At 51.5% G+C, this 23,117-nt stretch overlaps 1 protein-coding gene across 2 annotated transcripts in view; it reads right to left on the bottom strand.

Moving 5' to 3' along the window:
* Positions 1-23,117, bottom strand: part of TLN1 (talin 1) — a 107,134-nt gene that overhangs the window by 44,963 nt on the left and 39,054 nt on the right. The window contains exons 8-18 of one of the 2 annotated variants that reach the window (XM_040335776.1): positions 20,485-20,545; positions 11,768-11,872; positions 11,481-11,636; positions 11,308-11,409; positions 9,924-10,000; positions 8,476-8,656; positions 8,214-8,327; positions 7,362-7,470; positions 2,708-2,916; positions 2,468-2,566; positions 1,049-1,102 (exon numbers count right to left, since the gene is read on the bottom strand). In XM_040335776.1, the coding sequence (XP_040191710.1) occupies positions 1,049-1,102; positions 2,468-2,566; positions 2,708-2,916; positions 7,362-7,470; positions 8,214-8,327; positions 8,476-8,656; positions 9,924-10,000; positions 11,308-11,409; positions 11,481-11,636; positions 11,768-11,872; positions 20,485-20,545 (1,267 nt within the window). The remainder of the gene's footprint in view (positions 1-1,048; positions 1,103-2,467; positions 2,567-2,707; positions 2,917-7,361; positions 7,471-8,213; positions 8,328-8,475; positions 8,657-9,923; positions 10,001-11,307; positions 11,410-11,480; positions 11,637-11,767; positions 11,873-20,484; positions 20,546-23,117) is intronic. The other variant, XM_040335777.1, reaches the window with a different exon arrangement.

The following is a 23,117-nucleotide window of genomic DNA, read 5'->3' as shown; positions in this document are numbered from 1 at the left end:
AATATTCGTATTCTTCTCTGTATTGTCCCACCCGGGTGCCTTCCCTGACTAGCTATACATTGTTTTGAGTGGCTGCCATCTTTTGGTTTGTTGGACTCACACTGGGTGTCTTTGTGTTGCCAGACCTTTACAGAAGCTGCGGCCACCTATATGCTGCCATCTATATGGAGGCCAGGCTGAGAACTTAGGGTTAGGGAAGGCTCTCTGCAGAGGTGCTGTGATAGAGCAGGTTGTCTTTATATGCAATAGCAAAACCAGAACGTTGACCAACAGTATCAGTTTTCTATGCTGACCAGATAGACCAAGCGTTGGAGAATATCTTAGGGAACCTCCCCGGTGGGACACACAGAGATTCTCAACCTTCCTTACACAACCTAAAACTAAAACCAAAGTCTGCTACCGGAGTCGGCTGTAAGGGACTTCCGCGGAGTCGGCTGTAAGGGACTTCCGCGGAGTCGGCTGTAAGGGACTTCCGCGGAGTCGGCTGTAAGGGACTTCCGCGGAGTCGGCTGTAAGGGACTTCCGCGGAGTCGGCTGTAAGGGACTTCCGCGGAGTCGGCTGTAAGGGACTTCCGCGGAGTCGGCTGTAAGGGACTTCCGCGGAGTCGGCTGTAAGGGACTTCCGCGGAGTCGGCTGTAAGGGACTTCCGCGGAGTCGGCTGTAAGGGACTTCCGCGGAGTCGGCTGTAAGGGACTTCCGCGGAGTCGGCTGTAAGGGACTTCCGCGGAGTCGGCTGTAAGGGACTTCCGCGGAGTCGGCTGTAAGGGACTTCCCCAAACTCTGATTTCATCGGTGATAATGGCGGAGAGGGATTGAAGTGAGCATGCACAATCACCGGAGAAGTCTTCTACTGTGTGATTAATAGAAATGATTGGAAGAACTTCCCGCAAATCAACTTCCAACATTGTAAATCAGGAAAGGAATCAAAGTGCCGCTTCCCACAGGAAACGTGAGGAAAGCTGGAGAAGAGACCACATGAAGCCAAAACCCAACACCATCCAGAGAAGGAGGGAGGAAGGCTGGCCCCAGCCAGGCCCCCCCAGTTACCGTTTTCTGCTCAGGCAGCGCGTTCGCTGTGCGGGTGACCCTGGCTGCAGAGATCTGTAGGAATCCACAAAAACACAGATATTGCCAGGGGAAGCTGAAGGTGGGGAGATGAGAACATTGCAGGACAAGGTGGAGCAGAGGGACACGGACTGAAGAAGACAATATGGAGAGACACACACACAGGTACATTGTAGGTGGAGGGCCACCTAATACTGGGCGGGACGAGGCAGGATTCATCCTAATACTGGGTATAAGGCGGCCATATTCCAGACATTATACTGGACTACAAACATAATGGGGGGTGACTGGGATCTGGGGGGGGGGGGGTCATTCATCCTAATACTGGGCATAAGGCGGCCATATTCCAGACATTGTACTGGTCTGGAGACACAATGGGGGTGACTGGGATCTGGGGGGGGTCATTCATCTTAATACTGGACATAAGGCGGCCATATTCCAGACATTATACTGGACTACAAACACAATGGGGGGTAACTGGGTTTTGGGGGGGTCATTCATCCTAATACTGGGCATAAGGCGGCCATATTCCAGACATTGTACTGGACTACAGACACAATGGGGGTGACTGGGATTTGGGGGGGTCATTCATCCTAATACTGGACATAAGGCGGCCATATTCCAGACATTATACTGGACTACAGACACAATGGGGGTGACTGGGATTTGGGGGGGGGGGGGGGCATTCATCCTAATACTGGACATAAGGCCGCCATATACCAGACATTATACTGGACTACAAACACAATGGGGGGTGACTGGGATCTGGGGGGGTCATTCATCTTAATACTGGACATAAGGCGGCCATATTCCAGACATTATACTGGACTACAGACACAATGGGGGTGACTGGGATTTGGGGGGGGGGGGGTCATTCATCCTAATACTGGACATAAGGCCGCCATATACCAGACATTATACTGGACTACAAACACAATGGGGGGTGACTGGGATCTGGGGGGGGGTCATTCATCCTAATACTGGGCATAAGGCGGCCATATTCCAGACATTGTACTGGACTACAGACACAATGGGGGTGACTGGGATTTGGGGGGGTCATTCATCCTAATACTGGACATAAGGCGGCCATATTCCAGACATTGTACTGGACTACAGACACAATGGGGGGTGACTGGGATCTGGGGGGGGTCATTCATCCTAATACTGGGCATAAGGCGGCCATATTCCAGACATTGTACTGGACTACAGACACAATGGGGGGGTGACTGGTATCTGGGGAGTCATTCATCCTAATACTGGACATAAGGCCGCCATAGGCAGACATACTGGTAGAAGGCACAAAGCATCACATAGAAGAAAAAAGGACCGATATTTGGTGGTGAATATACAGCGATTTTTTATTGGACTCTGGATAACAGAGGAACAAACATGGCGGCTCACCTGGAAGCGCGGGTCCGTGTCACACTCGCCGATCTGCTGAAGTAATTCTCCGCTCGTCTGACCGACATTACCGGCGGCCTGAAGGAGGACCTGTCGAGGCTGAAGACAGAGCTGGGTATAAATATTGGTAGTATAATAATACATTTATGTATAGATTACAGGGATGGCACTTACCTCTGGGATGGCTGCATAATATACCTACCTACATGTTGTAGGGATACATACAGTGATGGTACATACCTCTGTGCTGGCGGGTTGGGCTGTCTTCAGCAGGTCAGATACGGCTCCTGCCAGGTTCTTGGCCGCATGGAGAAGTTGTCTTCCGTTGCCTCCCTCGTCCTCCATCAAAGCCGCCAGAAGCTTCACCCCGCGGGACATCTCCGTCAGGTTAGAACTGATGGTTGTGACTGCGCAGCCCACCGCTGTGTAATCCGTGTCTGCGGGATCACCTACAGAATGGAGGTGTCAATTACATACAGCAATGTACTCACCTCCTGCAAACTACAGGACTGACACCCCCAGAGACTTCTGCTTTAGATCCACAATAATCACCACATCATACAGACACTGCCTGACGACTCCACAATGGTGGGGGTCGGCACACCGTCATCGAATTCAGTTCCTCCAAGGAGGCCTCTATACTTCCATAACCATGGGATCCTCCATCAAAGTTTGGAGTTATCACTCAGAAGTAAACCTACCAAAAACAACCCTGGAAGTCTGGAAACCCCAACTAGAACAAGTCTGGAAACCCCAACTAGAACAAGTCTGGAAACCCCAACTAGAACAAGTCTGGAAACCCCAACTAGAACAAGTCTGGAAACCCCAACTAGAACAAGTCTGGAAACCCCAACTAGAACAAGTCTGGAAACCCCAACTAGAACAAGTCTGGAAACCCCAACTAGAACAAGTCTGGAAACCCCAACTAGAACAAGTCTGGAAACCCCAACTAGAACAAGTCTGGAAACCCCAACTAGAACAAGTCTGGAAACCCCAACTAGAACAAGTCTGGAAACCCCAACTAGAACAAGTCTGGAAACCCCAACTAGAACAAGTCTGGAAACCCCAACTAGAACAAGTCTGGAAACCCCAACTAGAACAAGTCTGGAAACCCCAACTAGAACAAGTCTGGAAACCCCAACTAGAACAAGTCTGGAAACCCCAACTAGAACAAGTCTGGAAACCCCAACTAGAACAAGTCTGGAAACCCCAACTAGAACAAGTCTGGAAACCCCAACTAGAACAAGTCTGGAAACCCCAACTAGAACAAGTCTGGAAACCCCACTAGAAGAAGTCTGGAAACCCCACTAGAAGAAGTCTGGAAACCCCACTAGAAGAAGTCTGGAAACCCCACTAGAAGAAGTCTGGAAACCCCACTAGAAGAAGTCTGGAAACCCCACTAGAAGAAGTCTGGAAACCCCACTAGAAGAAGTCTGGAAACCCCACTAGAACAAGTCTGGAAACCCCACTAGAAGAAGTCTGGAAACCCCACTAGAAGTCGGGAAACCCCAACTAGAAGAAGTCTGGAAACCCCAACTAGAAGAAGTCTGGAAACCCCAACTAGAAGAAGTCTGGAAACCCCACTAGAAGAAGTCTGGAAACCCCACTAGAAGTCGGGAAACCCCAACTAGAAGAAGTCTGGAAACCCCAACTAGAAGAAGTCTGGAAACCCCACTAGAAGAAGTCTGGAATATCCCCGAATAGCCCCTTATGGTGTAATAAATCTTTAGGGGAGTTTTTCAAACTGTCTGACGGACAGAAGACATGGGCAAAGTATGGTGTAAAGTACCTGCACCACATCTGTCAGGATGGTCGTCTCTGTACTTTTTCCCAATTAAGAGACCACTTTGGGATACCTAGGACCTGGCACTTTCGATATGTGCAGCTGAGGCATGCAGCGATTGCACAGTTTGGGAGTGGGGAAATTCGGGTGCAAAATACGGATCTGGAGGAGGTTCTGCTTGATCCGGATCCATCTAAGAGAATCTCTCGATACTATGGAAAAGTTGGTCCGGGGGCAATGGGATCCGCTTCTAGGGCCAGGGCTCGGTGGGAGGGTCTTGTCCCGGAGTTGTCAGAAGAGCTGTGGCAGGAGGTACTGGACACGTATCTGGTGTCTGTTATCTCTTCTACGGACAAAATGATCCAATTTCGCTATCTTCACCAGCAGTATTATACACCCGCTAGGCTTTACCGAATGCACAGGAGGGAATCTGCCATCTGTCATAAATGTATGGGGGCGGAAGGCACTTTCATACATATGGTCTGGGAATGCCAGAAGGTGAGACCATTATGGTCGCAGGTGACTGAATTTATATCGGATAAGTTTGACCTGCCTAATATTTGCTCTCCCTTACGTTGCCTCCTGGGGGTTTTTGACCAGGAGGAGATGAATGCACACACTAAATTGTTTCTTAGGATTATGTTTTTTGGAGTGAGGAAACTCATTGCTAGACGATGGATTTATGACGAGCAGTTGACGCTGGGGATGTGGATAAAAGTAATAAATGCGGATGTGATGCTGTATAGGATGACCTACGAAGCTAGGGGGGCCACCAAAAAGTTCAGAAAAGTATGGTTTAGGTGGGTGGACTCTGAGAGCACATTGGTGGAAGAGGAGACACAGACTAACGGGTGTGACTAATAGAATTGTTTCACTTTGAAATGCACGGGGCCCAGTCGGGGTGGAGGGCAGTGGGCACACTATGAACAATATGGAAGGGCTTGGTTTTCCTCGTTATTTTGAGCATGCACTGAATGCTGACATCCCTAGGGGGGGGGGTAGTTCATGTTATTGTTTATTTTTTTATTTTTTATTTTTTTCCTGCTCCGTGGGAGGTGCGGTTGTTTTCTCTCTCCCGAGGGATGGGGGGGGGGGAGCGGGGGCAGCAGTTTCCTTCTATTCTTTGGTTTACCTTTCTGAATTGATGGTTGTTTACTGTTATAAAGGGGAAAAAGCAAAAAGGGGGTTGTCTTAGGCTTGGTTGCAAACTATTCCAGGTAATGTGATTAAGTTTTTTTTTTTTCTTTGCTTCTCAAGCCTGGGTATGCCCGATAGGCTTTGTTTTTGTAAACATTTCCTTATTCTTAAATTCAATAAAAAGAATTTGCAAAAAAAAAAAAAAAGAAGAAGTCTGGAAACCCCACTAGAAGAAGTCTGGAAACCCCACTAGAAGAAGTCTGGAAACCCCACTAGAAGAAGTCTGGAAACCCAACTAGAAGAAGTCTGGAAACCCAACTAGAACAAGTCTGGAAACCCCAACTAGAACAAGTCTGGAAACCCCAACTAGAACAAGTCTGGAAACCCCAACTAGAAGTCGTCTGGAAACCCCAACTAGAAGTCGTCTGGAAACCCAACTAGAAGTCGTCTGGAAACCCAACTAGAAGTCGTCTGGAAACCCAACTAGAAGTCGTCTGGAAACCCAACTAGAACAAGTCTGGAAACCCAACTAGAAGTCGTCTGGAAACCCAACTAGAAGTCGTCTGGAAACCCAACTAGAAGTCGTCTGGAAACCCAACTAGAAGAAGTCTGGAAACCCCAACTAGAAGAAGTCTGGAAACCACACTAGAAGAAGTCTGGAAACCCCACTAGAAGAAGTCTGGAAACCCCACTAGAAGAAGTCTGGAAACCCCACTAGAAGAAGTCTGGAAACCCCACTAGAAGTCGGGAAACCCAACTATTCACTTTACGGTCATCACTGAGGACAAGGGGACACTCTTTACGTCTAGAGGAAAAGAGATTTCATCTCCAAATACGGAAAGGTTTTCTTACAGTAAGAGCTGTGAAAATGTGGAACAGACTCCCTCCAGAGGTGGTTCTGGCCAGCTCCGTAGACTGCTTTAAGAAAGGCCTGGATACTTTCCTAAATGTACAGAATATAACTGAGTACTGACATTTATAAGTAAAGTTGATCCAGGGTAAATCCGATTGCCTCTCGGGGGATCAGGAAGGAATTTTTTCCCCTGCTGTAGCAAATTGGATCTCATGCTCTGCTGTTTTTTTTTTGCCTTCCTCTGGATCAACTGTGGGTATGGAGTTGGGTGTATGGGATTGTATTGTGTTTTTTATTTTTTTGTGGTTAAACTGGATGGACTTGTGTCTTTTTTCAACCTGACTAACTATGTAACGAAGTCTGGAAACCCAACTAGAAGAAGTCTGGAAACACCACTAGAAGAAGTCTGGAAACCCCACTAGAAGAAGTCTGGAAACCCCACTAGAAGAAGTCTGGAAACACCACTAGAAGAAGTCTGGAAACACCACTAGAAGAAGTCTGGAAACACCACTAGAAGAAGTCTGGAAACCCCCACTAGAAGAAGTCTGGGAACCCCCACTAGAAGAAGTCTGGGAACCCCCACTAGAAGAAGTCTGGAAACACCACTAGAAGAAGTCTGGAAACACCACTAGAAGAAGTCTGGAAACCCCACTAGAAGAAGTCTGGAAACCCCCACTAGAAGAAGTCTGGAAACCCCCACTAGAAGAAGTCTGGAACCCCCACTAGAAGAAGTCTGGAAACCCCACTAGAAGAAGTCTGGAAACACCACTAGAAGAAGTCTGGAAACCCAACTAGAAGTCTGGGAAGCAGCAACCGTGTTGTCCATCAAGACTATGACGATCAATGACCATCATACTAGGTACCAACCAAGAGTTGGTGGAGGTGGAAGGAGAAGATCCATGATGTAATTTCCTCTCTATGCTGGAAGTTTAGGTAGAGTCAGGTCTCTGTCAGACACTATGACATCACTCAGTGCCCGCCATCTCTTTCCATGAGACCATAAATGTGCCTGCCCCATGGAAGGATTGTTGGACTCTTTATGATCCATCCACAATTTCCAGTATAAAACGTCCAATCAGAAGGCTTCATGGCAGACATCGGACAGATGTGGACAATCTCACCTGCGGTCAGGTTGACAACGGAGGCAGTTCCTGCGGTGATGGCGTCCACCTGGGAGTGGATCTCATGTTTGGATTCATCCATCTTGTTCTTCCTCCAAGCCTTGGCAGCCTGCAGTGAGAAATGTTATCACATGAAGCGCCCAGCTATAGAAATCTCTCACCCGGGTGATCGGTATTCGAATGGTTAGATCCAGAATGTCTCTGAGAGACGATAAAAATCCCACCACTATGGAGGTCTATGGTGATGCTATGACTGTCCCCCCTATAAAGACTTCCATACTAACTCTATATATCCACCTGACCTCTACAGAGATCTATACTAACCATCCAACCACTGCTGGGGTCTATACTAACCATCCAACCACTGCTGGGGTCTATACAGAGGTCTATACTAACAATTGCTGGGGTCTATACTAACCATCCAACCACTGCTGGGGTCTCTACAGAGATCTATACTAACCATCCAACCACTACTGGGGTCTATACAAACACCATATGAACATCCAACCTCCATTTAGGTCTATAGTGACACTATACAACCATCCAACCACCACAGAGGACTACGTTAACACTATATGACCCTCCAACCACTTCTGATGTCTATACTTACACTATTGGACCATGCAGCCTCCATGGAGACTATATGTCCATCAAACTACTGTTGAGGCCTAGGTGAACACAACATATCCATTTAGCCACCAGAGGTCTATACTGACACTATATGACCCTCCATCTACTGCTGAGGTCTGTACTGTAAGTACATGACCATCCACCCAGAGGTCGATATTGACACTATACTGGTCACCCACTACAGAAGACGGTACGAACACATGTATGGCATGCAGTACTCACGGCATCTTGTCCCAGGGGTGGCAGATTATCGAAGTCATCCAGGGAGGCCTGGGCAGCGTTCACAGCTTGCATACTTGAGTTTATCGTACCGGTGAGGGCCTGCTGGGCCGAGGTCTGCAGAGAAGGAACAATGAGTAGAGTCTTAGCTGACGGCAATATTATCTGAAGAACATAAGCTGGTAAGAAGGACTCCACAGATGAGCAGTTTAGTGGTCAAGTCATAGAAGAGCAGAGAGAAGGAATGACACATAATCAGTCTTACCAGGGGTGGCATGTGTCCCCAGTGCATCTGTCCACTTGTGATCTGCTGCTGAGCCTGTGGCATGGAGCCCACCTGGAAGTTTTCAGGTCCTCCAGCCCCAGAACGCATGATGGCCGGAAGAGCTACAGAGCCATGCTCCACCTTGCCCACCGAATTAAACTGCTGCTGAAGAAGCGTGGACCTGAAGAGGAGCAGAGAAGGTAGATCATCTTTCATCATATGACAGCTCAGGGGCCCCCAAATCTGGATTATGACCTTTCAGTCATATGACCGCCCAGGGGCCCCCAATTCTAGACTATGACACTCCAGCATATGACAGGTCAGCGGTGTCCAAAATCTGAACTATGGGTCTGGATTATGACATTCCATTATACCATATAAAACTTGGAGTTCCCCCAAAACCTGGAGTATGACCTTCTATCATATGACCACTCAGAGGTTCCTAAAACTAGAACTGTGACCTTCCATTATATCATACGATGGCTCCCCAAAACCTCTACTACGACCTTCCATCATATCATAGGATGGCTCCCCAAAACCTGGAGTATGACCTTCCATATCATATATTGGCTCCCCAAAACCAGGACTACGACCTTCCATCATATCATACGATGACTCCCCAAAACCTGGAGTATGACCTTCCATATCATATATTGGCTCCCCAAAACCAGGACTAGGACCTTCCATCATATCATAGGATGGCTCCCCAAAACCTGGAGTATGACCTTCCATATCATATATTGGCTCCCCAAAACCAGGACTACGACCTTCCATCATATCATACGATGACTCCCCAAAACCTGGAGTATGACCTTCCATATCATATATTGGCTCCCCAAAACCAGGACTAGGACCTTCCATCATATCATACGATGATGACTCCCCAAAACCTGGAGTATGGCCTTCCATCATATCATATAATGGCTCCCCAAAACCAGGACTAGGACCTTCCATCACATCATACGATTGGCTCCCCAAAACCAGGACTAGGACCTTCCATCACATCATACGATTGGCTCCCCAAAAACCTGGAGTAAGACCTTCCATATCATCTATTGGCTCCCCAAAACCAGGACTACGACCTTCCGTCATATCATATGATGGCTCCCCAAAACCTGGACTACGACCTTCCATCATATCATATGATGGCTCCCCAAAACCTGGACTACGACCTTCCATTATATCATATGATAGCTCCCCAAAACCTGGATTATGATCTCCTATCATACCATGTGATAGATCCTGGAAACCTAAAAACTATGACTTTCCATCATATAACATGATAGCTCAGAGGTCCCCCAAATCCTGGACCATGATCTTCCATCTAATGGTATAACAGCAGAGGTGCCGGGTATTGATGGTCTAAATATTGGGGTCACTTCTCTCCAGGCAGGTCCAAAACCAAACACCCAATATACACAATAGTCTTTCGGGGGGAGACATCTTACTTCTTGGGTGACACGGAGTCCTCCAACATGGTCGATTCTTCATCTCCCTCCGAACCAAAGTGGTCTTTACTCTTTTTCTAAAAAGAGAGAAATGGAGAAGCAGGCTGTTAGTTGCATTATAACAGAAGTGCATTGTGTGGAGCGCACCACACAGGGGACAGCTACAGGAAGTGCATTGTGTGGAGCGCACCACACAGGGGACAGCTACAGGAAGTGCATTGTGTGGAGCGCACCCCACATGGAACAGCTACAGGAAGTGCATTGTGTGGAGCGCACCACACAGGGGACAGCTACAGGAAGTGCATTGTGTGGAGCGCACCCCACATGGAACAGCTACAGGAAGTGCATTGTGTGGAGCGCACCACACAGGGGACACCTACAGGAAGTGCATTGTGTGGAGCGCACCACACAGGGGACACCTACAGGAAGTGCATTGTGTGGAGCGCACCACACAGGGGACAGCTACAGGAAGTGCATTGTGTGGAGTGCACCACACAGGGGACACCTACAGGAAGTGCATTGTGTGGAGCGCACCACACAGGGGACACCTACAGGAAGTGCATTGTGTGGAGCGCACCACACAGGGGACAGCTACAGGAAGTGCATTGTGTGGAGCGCACCACACATGGAACAGCTACAGGAAGTGCATTGTGTGGAGCGCACCACACAGGGGACAGCTACAGGAAGTGCATTGTGTGGAGCGCACCACACATGGAACAGCTACAGGAAGTGCATTGTGTGGAGCGCACCGCACAGGGGACACCTACAGGAAGTGAATTGTGTGGAGCGCACCGCACAGGGGACACCTACAGGAAGTGCATTGTGTGGAGCGCACCGCACAGGGGACACCTACAGGAAGTGCATTGTGTGGAGCGCACCACACAGGGGACACGGATCTCTGAGGTGACATCCCTTCACAGCCCAAAGCTAATTAAGGAGCCCAGGGCCGAGCCAGGCCCTCTTGGGAGGATCCCAGAGGCCGAGCCAGGCCCTCTTGGGAGGGATCCCCAAGGCCAAGCCAGGCCCTCCTGGGAGGGATCCCCAAGGCCAAGCCAGGCCCTCCTGGGAGGGATCCCCAAGGCCAAGCCAGGCCCTCCTGGAAGGGATCCCCAAGGCCAAGCCAGGCCCTCCTGGGAGGGATTCCCAAGGCCAAGCCAGGCCCTCCTGGGAGGGATCCCCAAGGCCAAGCCAGGCCCTCCTGGGAGGGATCCCCAAGGCCAAGCCAGGCCCTCTTGGGAGGGATCCTCAAGGCCAAGCCAGGCCCGCTTGGGAGGGATCCCCAAGGCCAAGCCAGGCCCTCTTGGGAGGATGGCCAAGGCTAAGCCAGGCTACTGGATGACTATGGCTGAGCAAGGCTACTGGACAAATGAAAGTTGTTACACACCTTCTTTAGAATAATATCGATGTATCCAGCAATGAGCTGGGCAATCTGTTCTCCTTCTGTGGTCTGCACTGAGTAATATCCATCCTGATAGTCTCCAAAGTCCTAAGACAGGAAAAGATTCAGTCAAAAAAACGCAGACGACACACGTCGGTCTCAGCAGACTCCCAACTCACCAGGGTGAAGCTCTTGGGAGAGGCGGCCCAACGTTTGATGTTGGTCAGGTTCCACTCCTGGATCACCTCCTTGGTCTTTTCATCCACCCTCATCACACATTCCTTAGTAATCCCCAACAGACGAGGAACCAGCTTGTTCTTCCCCTTCATCTTTTCCTGGAGGAAGATAACAGCCAAGATTTACATGTATTGGGACACCTCCAAACCAGGCAACATAAGGAAACTGAATCAGAACACCAAACAAAACATGAAAACAGGTATTCCAGAGCAGCACCTCCCCCGCTCACCTTCACCAAAAAGAAGGACACACCATACGTCTTCAAGGACCGGGCCAGCTTCACGTATCGTGCCTTGGCTTCAATTTCACTCATATTCGCACAATTCTTGTGGGCCTACAAGAGAGGACAGTCATAGAATGATCATGATACAAAAAGGAGCACGGGGGGGGGGGGGTATGTCGATGTGGAGGTTGGATACAAGAGCAGCATACTTGGGGGGGGGGGGGGGGGGTTCGGGAGTCAGGCATGAGATAAAAGGAAGGAGGCACACATTCGGTGGGTGGGATGTGGAGGTCAGGTACGAGATACTGTAAGGAGCACGCATTCGCAGGGTGGGATGTGGGGGATCAGGTACGAGATACAGGAAGGAGCACATATTCGGTGGGTGGGATGTGGGGGTCAGGTACGAGATACTGGAAGGAGCACATATTCCGTGGGTGGGATGTGGGGGTCAGGTACGAGATACTGGAAGGAGCACACATTCGGTGGGTGGGATGTGGGGGTCAGGTACGAGATACAGGAAGGAGCACATATTCCGTGGGTGGGATGTGGGGGTCAGGTACGAGATACTGGAAGGAGCACACATTCGGTGGGTGGGATGTGGGGGTCAGGTACGAGATACTGGAAGGAGCACACATTCGGTGGGTGGGATGTGGGGGTCAGGTACGAGATACTGGAAGGAGCACACATTCGGTGGGTGGGATGTGGGGGTCAGGTACGAGATACTGGAAGGAGCACACATTCGGTGGGTGGGATGTGGGGGTCAGGTACGAGATACAGGAAGGAGCACACATTCGGTGGGTGGGATGTGGGGGTCAGGTACGAGACACAGAAAAGTGCACACATTTGGTGGGTGGGATGTGGGGGTCAGGTACGAGATACTGGAAGGAGCACACATTTGGTGGGTGGGATGTGGGGGTCAGGTACGAGATACAGAAAGGAGCACACATTCGGTGGGTGGGATGTGGGGGTCAGGTACGAGATACTGGAAGGAGCACACATTCGGTGTGGGGGATGTGGGGGTCAGGTACGAGATACAGGAAGGAGCACACATTTGGTGTGTGGGATGTGGGGGTCAGGTACGAGATACTGGAAGGAGCACACATTCGGTGTGTGGGATGTGGGGGTCAGGTACGAGATACTGGAAGGAGCACACATTCGGTGTGTGGGATGTGGGGGTCAGGTACGAGATACTGGAAGGAGCACACATTCGGTGTGTGGGATGTGGGGGTCAGGTACGAGACACAGAAAGGAGCACACATTCGGTGGGTGGGATGTGGGGGTCAGGTACGAGATACTGGAAGGAGCACACATTTGGTGGGTGGGATGTGGGGGTCAGGTACGAGATACAGAAAGGAGCACACATTCGGTGGGTGGGATGTGGGGGTCAGGTACGAGATACTGGAAGGAGCACACATTTAGTGGGTGGGATGTGGGGGTCAGGTACGAGATACTGGAAGGAGCACACATTTAGTGGGTGGGATGTGGGGGTCAGGTACGAGATACTGGAAGGAGCACACATTTGGTGGGTGGGATGTGGGGGTCAGGTACGAGATACCGGAAGGAGCACACATTTAGTGGGTGGGATGTGGGGGTCAGGTACGAGATACTGGAAGGAGCACACATTTAGTGGGTGGGATGTGGGGGTCAGGTACGAGATACTGGAAGGAGCACACATTCGGTGGGTGGGATGTGGGGGTCAGGTACGAGATACTGGAAGGAGCACACATTCGGTGTGTGGGATGTGGGGGTCAGGTACGAGATACTGGAAGAAGCACACATTCAGTGTGTGGGATGTGGGGGTCAGGTACGAGATACTGGAAGGAGCACACATTCGGTGGGTGGGATGTAGGGGTCAGGTACGAGATACTGGAAGGAGCACACATTTAGTGGGTGGGATGTGGGGGTCAGGTACGAGATAATGGAAGGAGCACACATTCGGTGGGTGGGATGTGGGGGTCAGGTACGAGATACTGGAAGGAGCACACATTCGGTGGATGGGATGTGGGGGTCAGGTACGAGATACAGGAAGGAGCACACATTCGGTGGATGGGATGTGGGGGTCAGGTACGAGATACTGGAAGGAGCACACATTCGGTGGGTGGGATGTGGGGGTCAGGTACGAGATACTGGAAAGAGCACACATTCGGTGGGTGGGATGTGGGGGTCAGGTACGAGACACAGGAAGGAGCACACATTCAGTGTGTGGGATGTGGGGGATCAGGTACGAGACACAGGAAGGAGCACACATTCAGTGTGTGGGATGTGGGGGATCCGGTACGAGACACAGAAAGGAGCACACATTTGGTGGGTGGGATGTAGGGGTCAGGTGCGAGATACTGGAAGGAGCACACATTCGGTGGGTGGGATGTGGGGGTCAGGTACGAGATACAGGAAAGAGCACACATTTAGTGGGTGGGATGTGGGGGTCAGGTACGAGACACAGGAAGGAGCACACATTCAGTGTGTGGGATGTGGGGGATCAGGTACGAGACACAGGAAGGAGCACACATTCAGTGTGTGGGATGTGGGGGATCAGGTACGAGACACAGGAAGGAGCACACATTCAGTGTGTGGGATGTGGGGGATCCGGTACGAGACACAGAAAGGAGCACACATTTGGTGGGTGGGATGTAGGGGTCAGGTACGAGATACTGGAAGGAGCACACATTCGGTGGGTGGGATGTGGGGGTCAGGTACGAGATACTGGAAGGAGCACACATTCGGTGGGTGGGATGTGGGGGTCAGGTACGAGATACAGAAAGGAGCACACATTTGGTGTGTGGGATGTGGGGGTCAGGTACGAGATACTGGAAGGAGCACACATTCGGTGTGTGGGATGTGGGGGTCAGGTACGAGACACAGAAAGGAGCACACATTTGGTGGGTGGGATGTAGGGGTCAGGTACGAGATACTGGAAGGAGCACACATTCGGTGGGTGGGATGTGGGGGTCAGGTACGAGATACTGGAAGGAGCACACATTCGGTGGGTGGGATGTGGGGGTCAGGTACGAGATACTGGAAGGAGCACACATTTAGTGGGTGGGATGTGGGGGTCAGGTACGAGATACTGGAAGGAGCACACATTCGGTGGGTGGGATGTGGGGGTCAGGTACGAGATACTGGAAGGAGCACACATTCGGTGGGTGGGATGTGGGGGTCAGGTACGAGATACAGGAAGGAGCACACATTCAGTGTGTGGGATGTGGGGGATAGGTACGAGATACTGGAAGGAGCACACATTCGGTGTGTGGGATGTGATGGTCAGGTACGAGACACAGAAAGGAGCACACATTCGGTGGGTGGGATGTGGGGGTCAGGTACGAGATACTGGAAAGAGCACACATTCAGTGGGTGGGATGTGGGGGTCAGGTACGAGATACTGGAAGGAGCACACATTCGGTGGGTGGGATGTGGGGGTCAGGTACGAGATACTGGAAGGAGCACACATTCGGTGGATGGGATGTGGGGGTCAGGTACGAGATACAGAAAGGAGCACATATTCCGTGGGTGGGATGTGGGGGTCAGGTACGAGATACAGGAAGGAGCACACATTCGGTGGGTGGGATGTGGGGGTCAGGTACGAGATACTGGAAGGAGCACACATTCGGTGGGTGGGATGTGGGGGTCAGGTACGAGATACAGGACGGAGCATACAGCTCCTGTATACCCTTCTATGCACATGTATGATCTATACACACCAATCAAATTTTCTCTTCCGTTCATAGACGGACACAGCCTTCTTTGACCTTAGGGTTATGCTTCTTCCTACCAGGAGAGTTTAGGCAGAATTTAACAGCACTTAAAGTGTTAAAACCTTTCCTTCGTGCCGCTCCTCCCAGGGGGCATGACTGCCCCAGGCATAACCCACACCCTGCTCAAGGAGCCTCAATCTTTTTCTGCCTAACGACAGGAGAGGAGTCAGGCACTTCTGGAGTCCTGTACTCTGGAGTTTTTTTCTTGCGATTTTTCTCGTTTATTATTTTGTTCCTGCATTTTTGAATCCTGTGATTCTTCTATCAACAGCCGACTGGGTGACAGGCTGGGTCTTGACTCTTGTAGTCCCCCCATGTTCGGCCATCGAGCGTGTGCCGGCCCTTGGCTCAGCTTTGGGACGTCCACGACAGGCCCCGTTGCTCCAGGGGCGGCCGGGGAACTTCGGTTCTAGGGCACACATATGACCGGTCTCTATGGCCTTGTCACAGTGTGTCTGGCTGACAGCCATGCCGTTTACGGACGTTGGTTCTGTCTGGGATACCTCCAGCAGGGGAAGTCGCAGGATGGGTAAGTAGAGGCCCCTTACTCAGGTAAGTGGTCTGGCTGGTGTTTTCCCTGTGGAGGTCGACTGAGGGTCCGCCCTGCTTTCCTCTCCCTCCTTCCCCTGACTGGGTGGTGGCTGTGAAGGGGGGGCCTCCTGGGTTTTCTTTATTATCACCGGGGCCCGTGTGTTGTTGGGGGACTGTGTTGTTACTCTGGGGGGTGCTGCTGTGTTTTATGAGGTGATTTTTACCTCAGACGGCGGCCATCTTGGAAATCTTCCCTGAGGTGACAGACACAGCACAGCCTCTGGTCTCTTGTAACAGTTTTAGTGCTGTGAAACGCTGTGATTCTTCCCTGAGGTGACAGACACATCACAGCCAGCACATCAGAGCACACCTCAGGTTTTCAGCTCTCTCTGCAGCTGGGTGGGGTGGTGAGTACCAGGGGCCCCCATGCTCTGCAATAGCAGCAAGGAGGTGACCAGTGGGGTTTTTTTGTCCTGCCTTGCAGGGTGGGTGACTCAGCGCTGACACTATGGAACCTGAGCCAGGTCTCCCTCTCCAGCTATGCCTGAGTTAACCCTTAACGCCCCTTCCCCTGCCACATCTGTTATGTTGGCCGTCCTGGGTTTTTTGCCAGGCTTGAAGCAGCTAGTGCCCGGATGGGGGGTAAAAAGCGCCTCCTCCCTGAGCCTGCTTCTGGGGATGTCTCTGACACAGAATTGCTGTTTTTTCTGGTTCTGTTATGTCAGAGGCTGCGGGCTTAACCCTTATGGATAGTGAGGATGACTCTGCTGCAGTCAGTTGCTGGCAAGAATTTGGAATTTAAGGAGGCATTGGTGATGGCCTTTAAGGGTGAACGGTCCTTTTGAGACTTCCCTGAATGGCATCATTGAGGATGCCACGGGTGGTAAGCGCATGCTGTTCCCACAGTCTGAGAAGGGCTAGGGATCTCGCCCTGTGCAAGGACCCTCCTTGCCTACCTCTGAGCGTTTTTTCGACCGCCCTGTGCGGTGGGGGTAGGTCTACATTGTGCTTGAATCCCCGCTGCGGGGTAGCAGCGCACCTGATACTGCATGCCTAACAAGTCTGTGAACATACCGGCTTCCGCCTGAAGGTCTGCTCCCGCCCGTGTCTCGGGTGGGAGACTGGCTTCGCATTGCGAAGTGTTTTCCTTGGGGTACAAGATTGAGTCTGCCAAACAGGTTTTTTCCCTCCGGCCTCCTCCGGTTGGCTCTGTCAGGGGCTGTCCAGGATCTTCTGGTCAGGGGAGTGATTGTGCCAGTTCCCCTCGTTGGAACGGTCTCGGGGTTTTTACTCCATTCTGTTTGTGTCCCCACGGAGGATGGGGCCCGGTCAATCCTGGGCCTCAAGTCCCTCGTTTGTTTTGTCAAGGTGCAAACTTTTAGGTGGTGTCGATTCGCTTGGTAATAGCGGCACTCCATCAGGGGGATTTTCTGGCATCCTTGGATGTCATGAACTTGTACCTGCATATCCTCAAAGCACCGGAGATTCTGTGCTTTGCGGTCGTGGGGGGAACATTTTCAATTGGTGTCCTTCCCATTCGGCGGGTTTTCGCCAAGGTGCTCGTCCCTATACTGGCCCGGCTGTGACAGCGGGGGTTTGTTATCATGGCATGTCTGGACGACATTCTCCTACGAGCTCTGCATTGGTGGAGCCGTGCCTATCACGTGTCAGGCTCTCCGAGTGTTCGGCTGGTTTCTGGATTGTCCTGAAATCAGGGTTGATTCCGTCTCAGGGACTGGAATACCTGGGACTAGTCCTGGATTTCGCCGGGGCGGGAGTGTTTTTCTCCTAAGGGAAAAACTTCAGACTCTGCTATGCAGCAGTTGCCGACCCAAAAGCGGTCATCTCTGCGATTCTGCAGGAAGGTTCTGGGGCCGTTGGCCTCTTTCGAGGCAGTACCGTATGTCCAATTCCACGCTAGGGTACTACGGTGGGAATTGCTGTCACGTTGGGACAAGCTTCCGTCATCTCTGGATTACCAGATTTAATTGAGTCATCTGCTCATGTCTCCCCTGGTGTGGTGACTGGCGTTTCCGGTGCTTCGGGCCGGAAAGTCGTTTTTCTGCAGGCCACTGGACAGTGGTCACGACGGATGCCAGCCTCTCCGGTTGGGGAGGGGGCACCCAGTCAGCCCAGGGGCACTGGACTCAGGTGGAGTCCTGCCTACTGATCAACGTTCTGGAGCTCCGAGCAATCAAGCTTTGCCTTGCCAGGTGGTCCCTGGATCTACAGGGCCGACAGGTCGGGATCCTGTCCGATGACGCCACGGCCGTGGCGTAGGTTGATCATCAGAGCGGCACACAGAGTTCTGTTGCAGCGACAGGAGTCGCGCACATCCTTTCGGTGGGCCGAACTGTCCGTTCCGGCCGGGTACATTCCGGGAGTATGGAATGGGCTAGCCGACCTCCTAAGTTGCACTACACTGGGCCAAGGAGAGTGGTCTCTCCACCCGCAGGTGTTTCGGGGTCTGTGCCAAGAAGTGGGGCACTCTGGACGTGGACCTCTTAGCGTCCCGTCTCTATAGGTAGGTGCCACGGTTCGTGGCCAGGTTTAAGGACCCGTGGGCAGACGCGTCAGTGGCTCCTTGGGGTCACTATCGTCTACTTTACACCTTCCCTCCTCGGAAGCTTCTTCCTCGCCTGCTGCGCAGAGTGGAAGCTGTAGGGATTCTATCAATCCCGATTGCCCCAGATTGGCCGCGTCGCTCCTGGTACGCGGACCTGGTGCGTCTGGTGGCAGACGCCCCCTAGTGTCTAACCCTGGGAGTTGATCTTCTGTTACAGGGTCCGATTTTCCACCGAGTTTCACAGTCAACGGCTTTAGCGGCGTGGCGGTTGAGAGCCAGGGGCTGAAGGACTGAGGCCTATTGGGCTCGGTGGTCTCTACCGTGCTGCGTGCACGGAAGTCTACCTCACGTAGGATTTCTCATCATGCGCGGAAGGCCTACATCTCTGCGTGTGAGGAGATGAAATGGCACTCTCGTACATACGTGGTGTACAGGGTTCTGCTGTCTTTACAGCAGGGAGTGGTTCGGGCTCTCGCCTTAAGTACGGTTAGGAGCCAGATTTCTGCTCTGGCTGTTTTTACTTGCAGCGACCCTTGGCGTAGCACTCCTGGGTGCGTACATTGGGTCAGGGGGTCTGGCAGGTGGCCCCTCCGGTGCGCCCTCCATTACCCCCATGGGACTTGAATTTAGTCCTTTCGGTGCTTCGGGATGCTCCCTTTGAGGACATTCGGGAGTTTTTTTGTTTATTGTCACAAATGGTGATTTTATTTCTGGTAGCAATTACCTCGATCAGACGTGTGTCTGTCGGAACTGGTGGCCTTGTCTTGCAAGGCTCCCTACTTGGTCATCCGTAAGGATGAGGTGGTGCTGCGGCCGCAGCTGTTTTTCTCCCTAAGGTCGTTTCGGCTTTTCACTTGGATGGGGACATTGTTCTTCCATCCTTATGTCCTCGGCCGAAATGCCAGGAGGAGGCCACTTTGCATCCTCTGGATGTGGTTCGGGCCCTACGAGTGTACTTATATGTTACGGTTCCGTTCCGGAAGTCGGACTCACTGTTCGTGTCGGTGGCTGGCCCTACAAGAGGGCCTGGCAGTCTCGTTGGCCACCGTTCCTAGGTGGTTCCGACAGATGGTGCTTCAGGCCTATGCCCTAATGGGGCGTGCGCCCCCCTTTCGGGTTATGGCGCATTCGACCAGGGCGATTGGGGCCTCTTGGGCTTTCCGGCATCATGCCTCTGTGTTACAGCGGTGTTAGGATGCATCCTGGTCATCATTCCACGCTTTTTAAAGTTTTACGAGGTGGATGTGTGTGCATCTTTTGATGCCTTCCTTCAGCCGCAGGGTGTTACGGGCGGCAGTTTATGATTGGAGTTTCTCCGTTGAGCAACTCCGGTTTTTGTTTGGGGTGTAACCTGGTTTGCTGTGTTGTTTTCTCACCCCTCAAATTTTTTGACACTGCTTGGGGACGTCCCTAAGGTCAAAGAAGGCTGTGTCCGTCCATGAACGGAAGAGAAAATAGGATTTTTGTACTCACCGTAAAATCCATTTCTCTGAGTTCATAGACGGACACAGCACCCACCCCTCCTTGGTTTGTACTGCTTGTTATGGACTGAGGCTCCTAGAGCAGGGTGTGGGTTATGCCTGGGGTAGCCACACCCCCTGGGAGGAGCGGCACAAAGGAAAGGTTTTAACACTTTAGGTACTGTTAAATTCTGCCTAAACTCTCCTGGTAGGAAGAAGCATAACCCTAATGTCAATGAAGGCTGTGTCCGTCTATGAACTCAGAGAAATGGATTTTACGGTGAGTACAAAAATCCTATTATTCTATTACACCCGGGTGGCACAGATATACCGGTGAAGATGGACCATATACTGTGAGCTTCACCCACACAGGGAGTCCATACCGTGCGGTGTACACAGGCTCCGCCCACTCACCATGAAGATCCTGCGCTCTCCTTTCTGTTTGATGTATTCTTTCGGCAGAAAATCTTTCAGGCTGTAGGAAGGAAGAAGTGTCAGAGGTCACCTTAAAGAGGAACTCTAGATTTTATAATATACACGTGAAAGAGTCTGATGTATTAATAGACCTTGTCCATTCCTCAACCAGATGCAAGTCTACCAGACAGGACTGGTCTGACTTCCATGGATAGGGGGAACGAGGGGGGGTGGGGGTGGATTACGGGGGAACCAGAATGGGATCTGCCTTTTGGAAAGGGGGGCAGGGAGAACCAGTGTGGGGCCCGTCTTCCAGGCAGAGGGAAACCAACCGGTGTGGGGCCCGTCTTCCAGGCAGAGGGGATCCACAGGGGTGCCCGTCTTCCAGGGAGAGGGGATCCACAGGGGTGCCCGTCTTCCAGGGAGAGGGGATCCACAGGGGTGCCCGTCTTCCAGGGAGAGGGGATCCACAGGGGTGCCTGTCTTCCAGGGAGAGGGGAATCAACCAGTGTGGGGCCTGTCTTCCAGGGAGAGGGGAACCAACCAGTGTGGGGCCCGTCTTCCAGGAAAAAGAGAGGAACCAACCACTGTGGGGCCCATCTTCCAGGGAGAGGGGAACCACAGTGGTGCCTGTCTTCCAGGGAGAGGGGAACCACGATGGTGCCTGTTTTCCAGGGAGAGGGGAACCACAGTGGTGCCTGTTTTCCAGGGAGAGGGGAACCACAGTGGTGCCTGTCTTCCAGGGAAAGGGGAACCACAGTGGTGCCTGTCTTCGAGGGAGAGGGGAACCACAGTGGTGCCCGTCTTCCAGGGAGAGGGGAACCACAGTGGGACCCATCTTTCCAAAAGGAGGAGGGGAGAACCACACTTCCAGAGGAGGGGGAAGACCAGAGTGGGGCCTGAGTATCAGATAGACCCAAGGGAGCCTATTTTCTATCTTCTGAGGACCCACTGCAGATAAGTAATAGAGACAGGTACCAGAGAGAACAAATAGGTAGGTACACATTATAAGTCGGTACCAGTGTGTAGAGCAGAATGGGGTCCTCCTAATCTTAACTCTGTCTCGCGTTATATCCATTCCTTCTCTCATCTTAATAAATGAGCACAAACATAACACCCATCCCCCAACAAACTCATGGGTATTGTCAGAGGAGGCCACAGGAGACAAACAGGACTAAAGCTGGGCCTGTCCATCAAGGAGGAACACCAGAGTGGGGCCCGTCTTCACTGAAGGGGGCCAGAGCCATTCCTGTCTTCCTGGGGGACCAATGTGAACCCTCATCTTTCGGGGAGAAAAATGTGGAGCCGGCCTCCCTGGAGGTGATCTGAGTGAGACTTGTTCCCTGGAAAGGAAGGAGCCAAAATGGGGCGAATCATTCTAGAAGGACCCAAGTGGCATGTCTTGGGGGAGGGGGTCAGAGTGGGGCATCTTCTTGGGAGGGAGGAAGAACCAGAGTGGTGTGAATGGGGGGAACCAGATTGGTCTCTCCCCCTTTCCCAGAAGATGGCCTAGAGTGAGGCTCATCCCCTGAGAGGGAAAGGGGGAGCCAAAGTATGGCCAGTCTTCCTGGAGGTACCTGAGCATCTTCTGAGGGTAGGGAGACCAGATTGGGGTGTCTTCTAAAGGTAGGGGGGGGTACACATATATAAGGAGGTCCTTACCATTATGTATAGGAGACTGAGCACACCCAACGCTGGTCTCAAATGAATTGCAAACTCCTTTCATCAAAGGAAAAAGAATTAGACTTTTTAAGAAGAGAAGGCTATCTTTTGAAATAAAAAAGTCTCCATATAAGGTGGTGTTCCTGGCTCGTTGTTCTAGGGGTATGAATCTCACTTCAGGTGGGAGAAATCCTGGGCGAGTCCATTGTTTAGCATACAACTCGGCATTCTAACTTGAGGCTTTGTTTAGACCATGGCTGAATCCACGCAAGCAACCACGCTTCCAGCATACAAAAGTGCATTGGCATCATGCGTGGAAAAAGCTACTTATGAGCCATTGAGAGGTGAGGCTCTTGGGTTCTGCCTCCTTCAGTCTAGGGGATTAATCCACCTTTGGGTATGAGAGGTCAAAGCTACAAGACCACAAGTTCGTTTCCAGACCCTGCTGGTGGAAAAGAGGTGACAACATTTCCCCTTGCTAATCAAAGGAAGACTTGTTACATAGAAGGTGAGGATGAAAAGAGACACAAGTCCCCCCCCCCCCCTGTGTGTGATTGGATGTCAGTGTTACATTGTATATCTCTGTATGTTGGGCTCCTTCAGGTGATTATCTAATAGTTTTCTGAAACCATCAATGCCCCTCCCCCTCTGAGACCACTGCCTGTGGAAGGGAATTCCACATCCTTGCCGCTCTTACAGTAAAGAACCCTCTACATAGTTTAAGGTTAAATCTCTTTTCTTCTAATTATGAGTAGCCATGTGTCTTATTAAACTCCCTTCCAGGGAAAAGTTTTCCCCCTATTGTGGGGTCACCAGTCCGGTATTTGTGAAATCATCTCCCCTCCCCCGTCTCCAGGGAAAATAAGTTCAGAGCTCACAACCTTTCCTCATCACTAATCTCCTCCAGACCCTTTATTATCTTTGTTGTCCTTCTTTGTACTCTATCCATTTCCAGTACATCCTTCCTGAGG

This window comes from Rana temporaria, chromosome 1 (genome assembly GCF_905171775.1).
Source record: "Rana temporaria chromosome 1, aRanTem1.1, whole genome shotgun sequence".
NCBI classification, from domain to species: domain Eukaryota; kingdom Metazoa; phylum Chordata; class Amphibia; order Anura; family Ranidae; genus Rana; species Rana temporaria.
The sequence above is the reverse complement of the archived record's forward strand: the minus strand, read 5'-3'. Positions and strand labels throughout refer to the sequence as shown.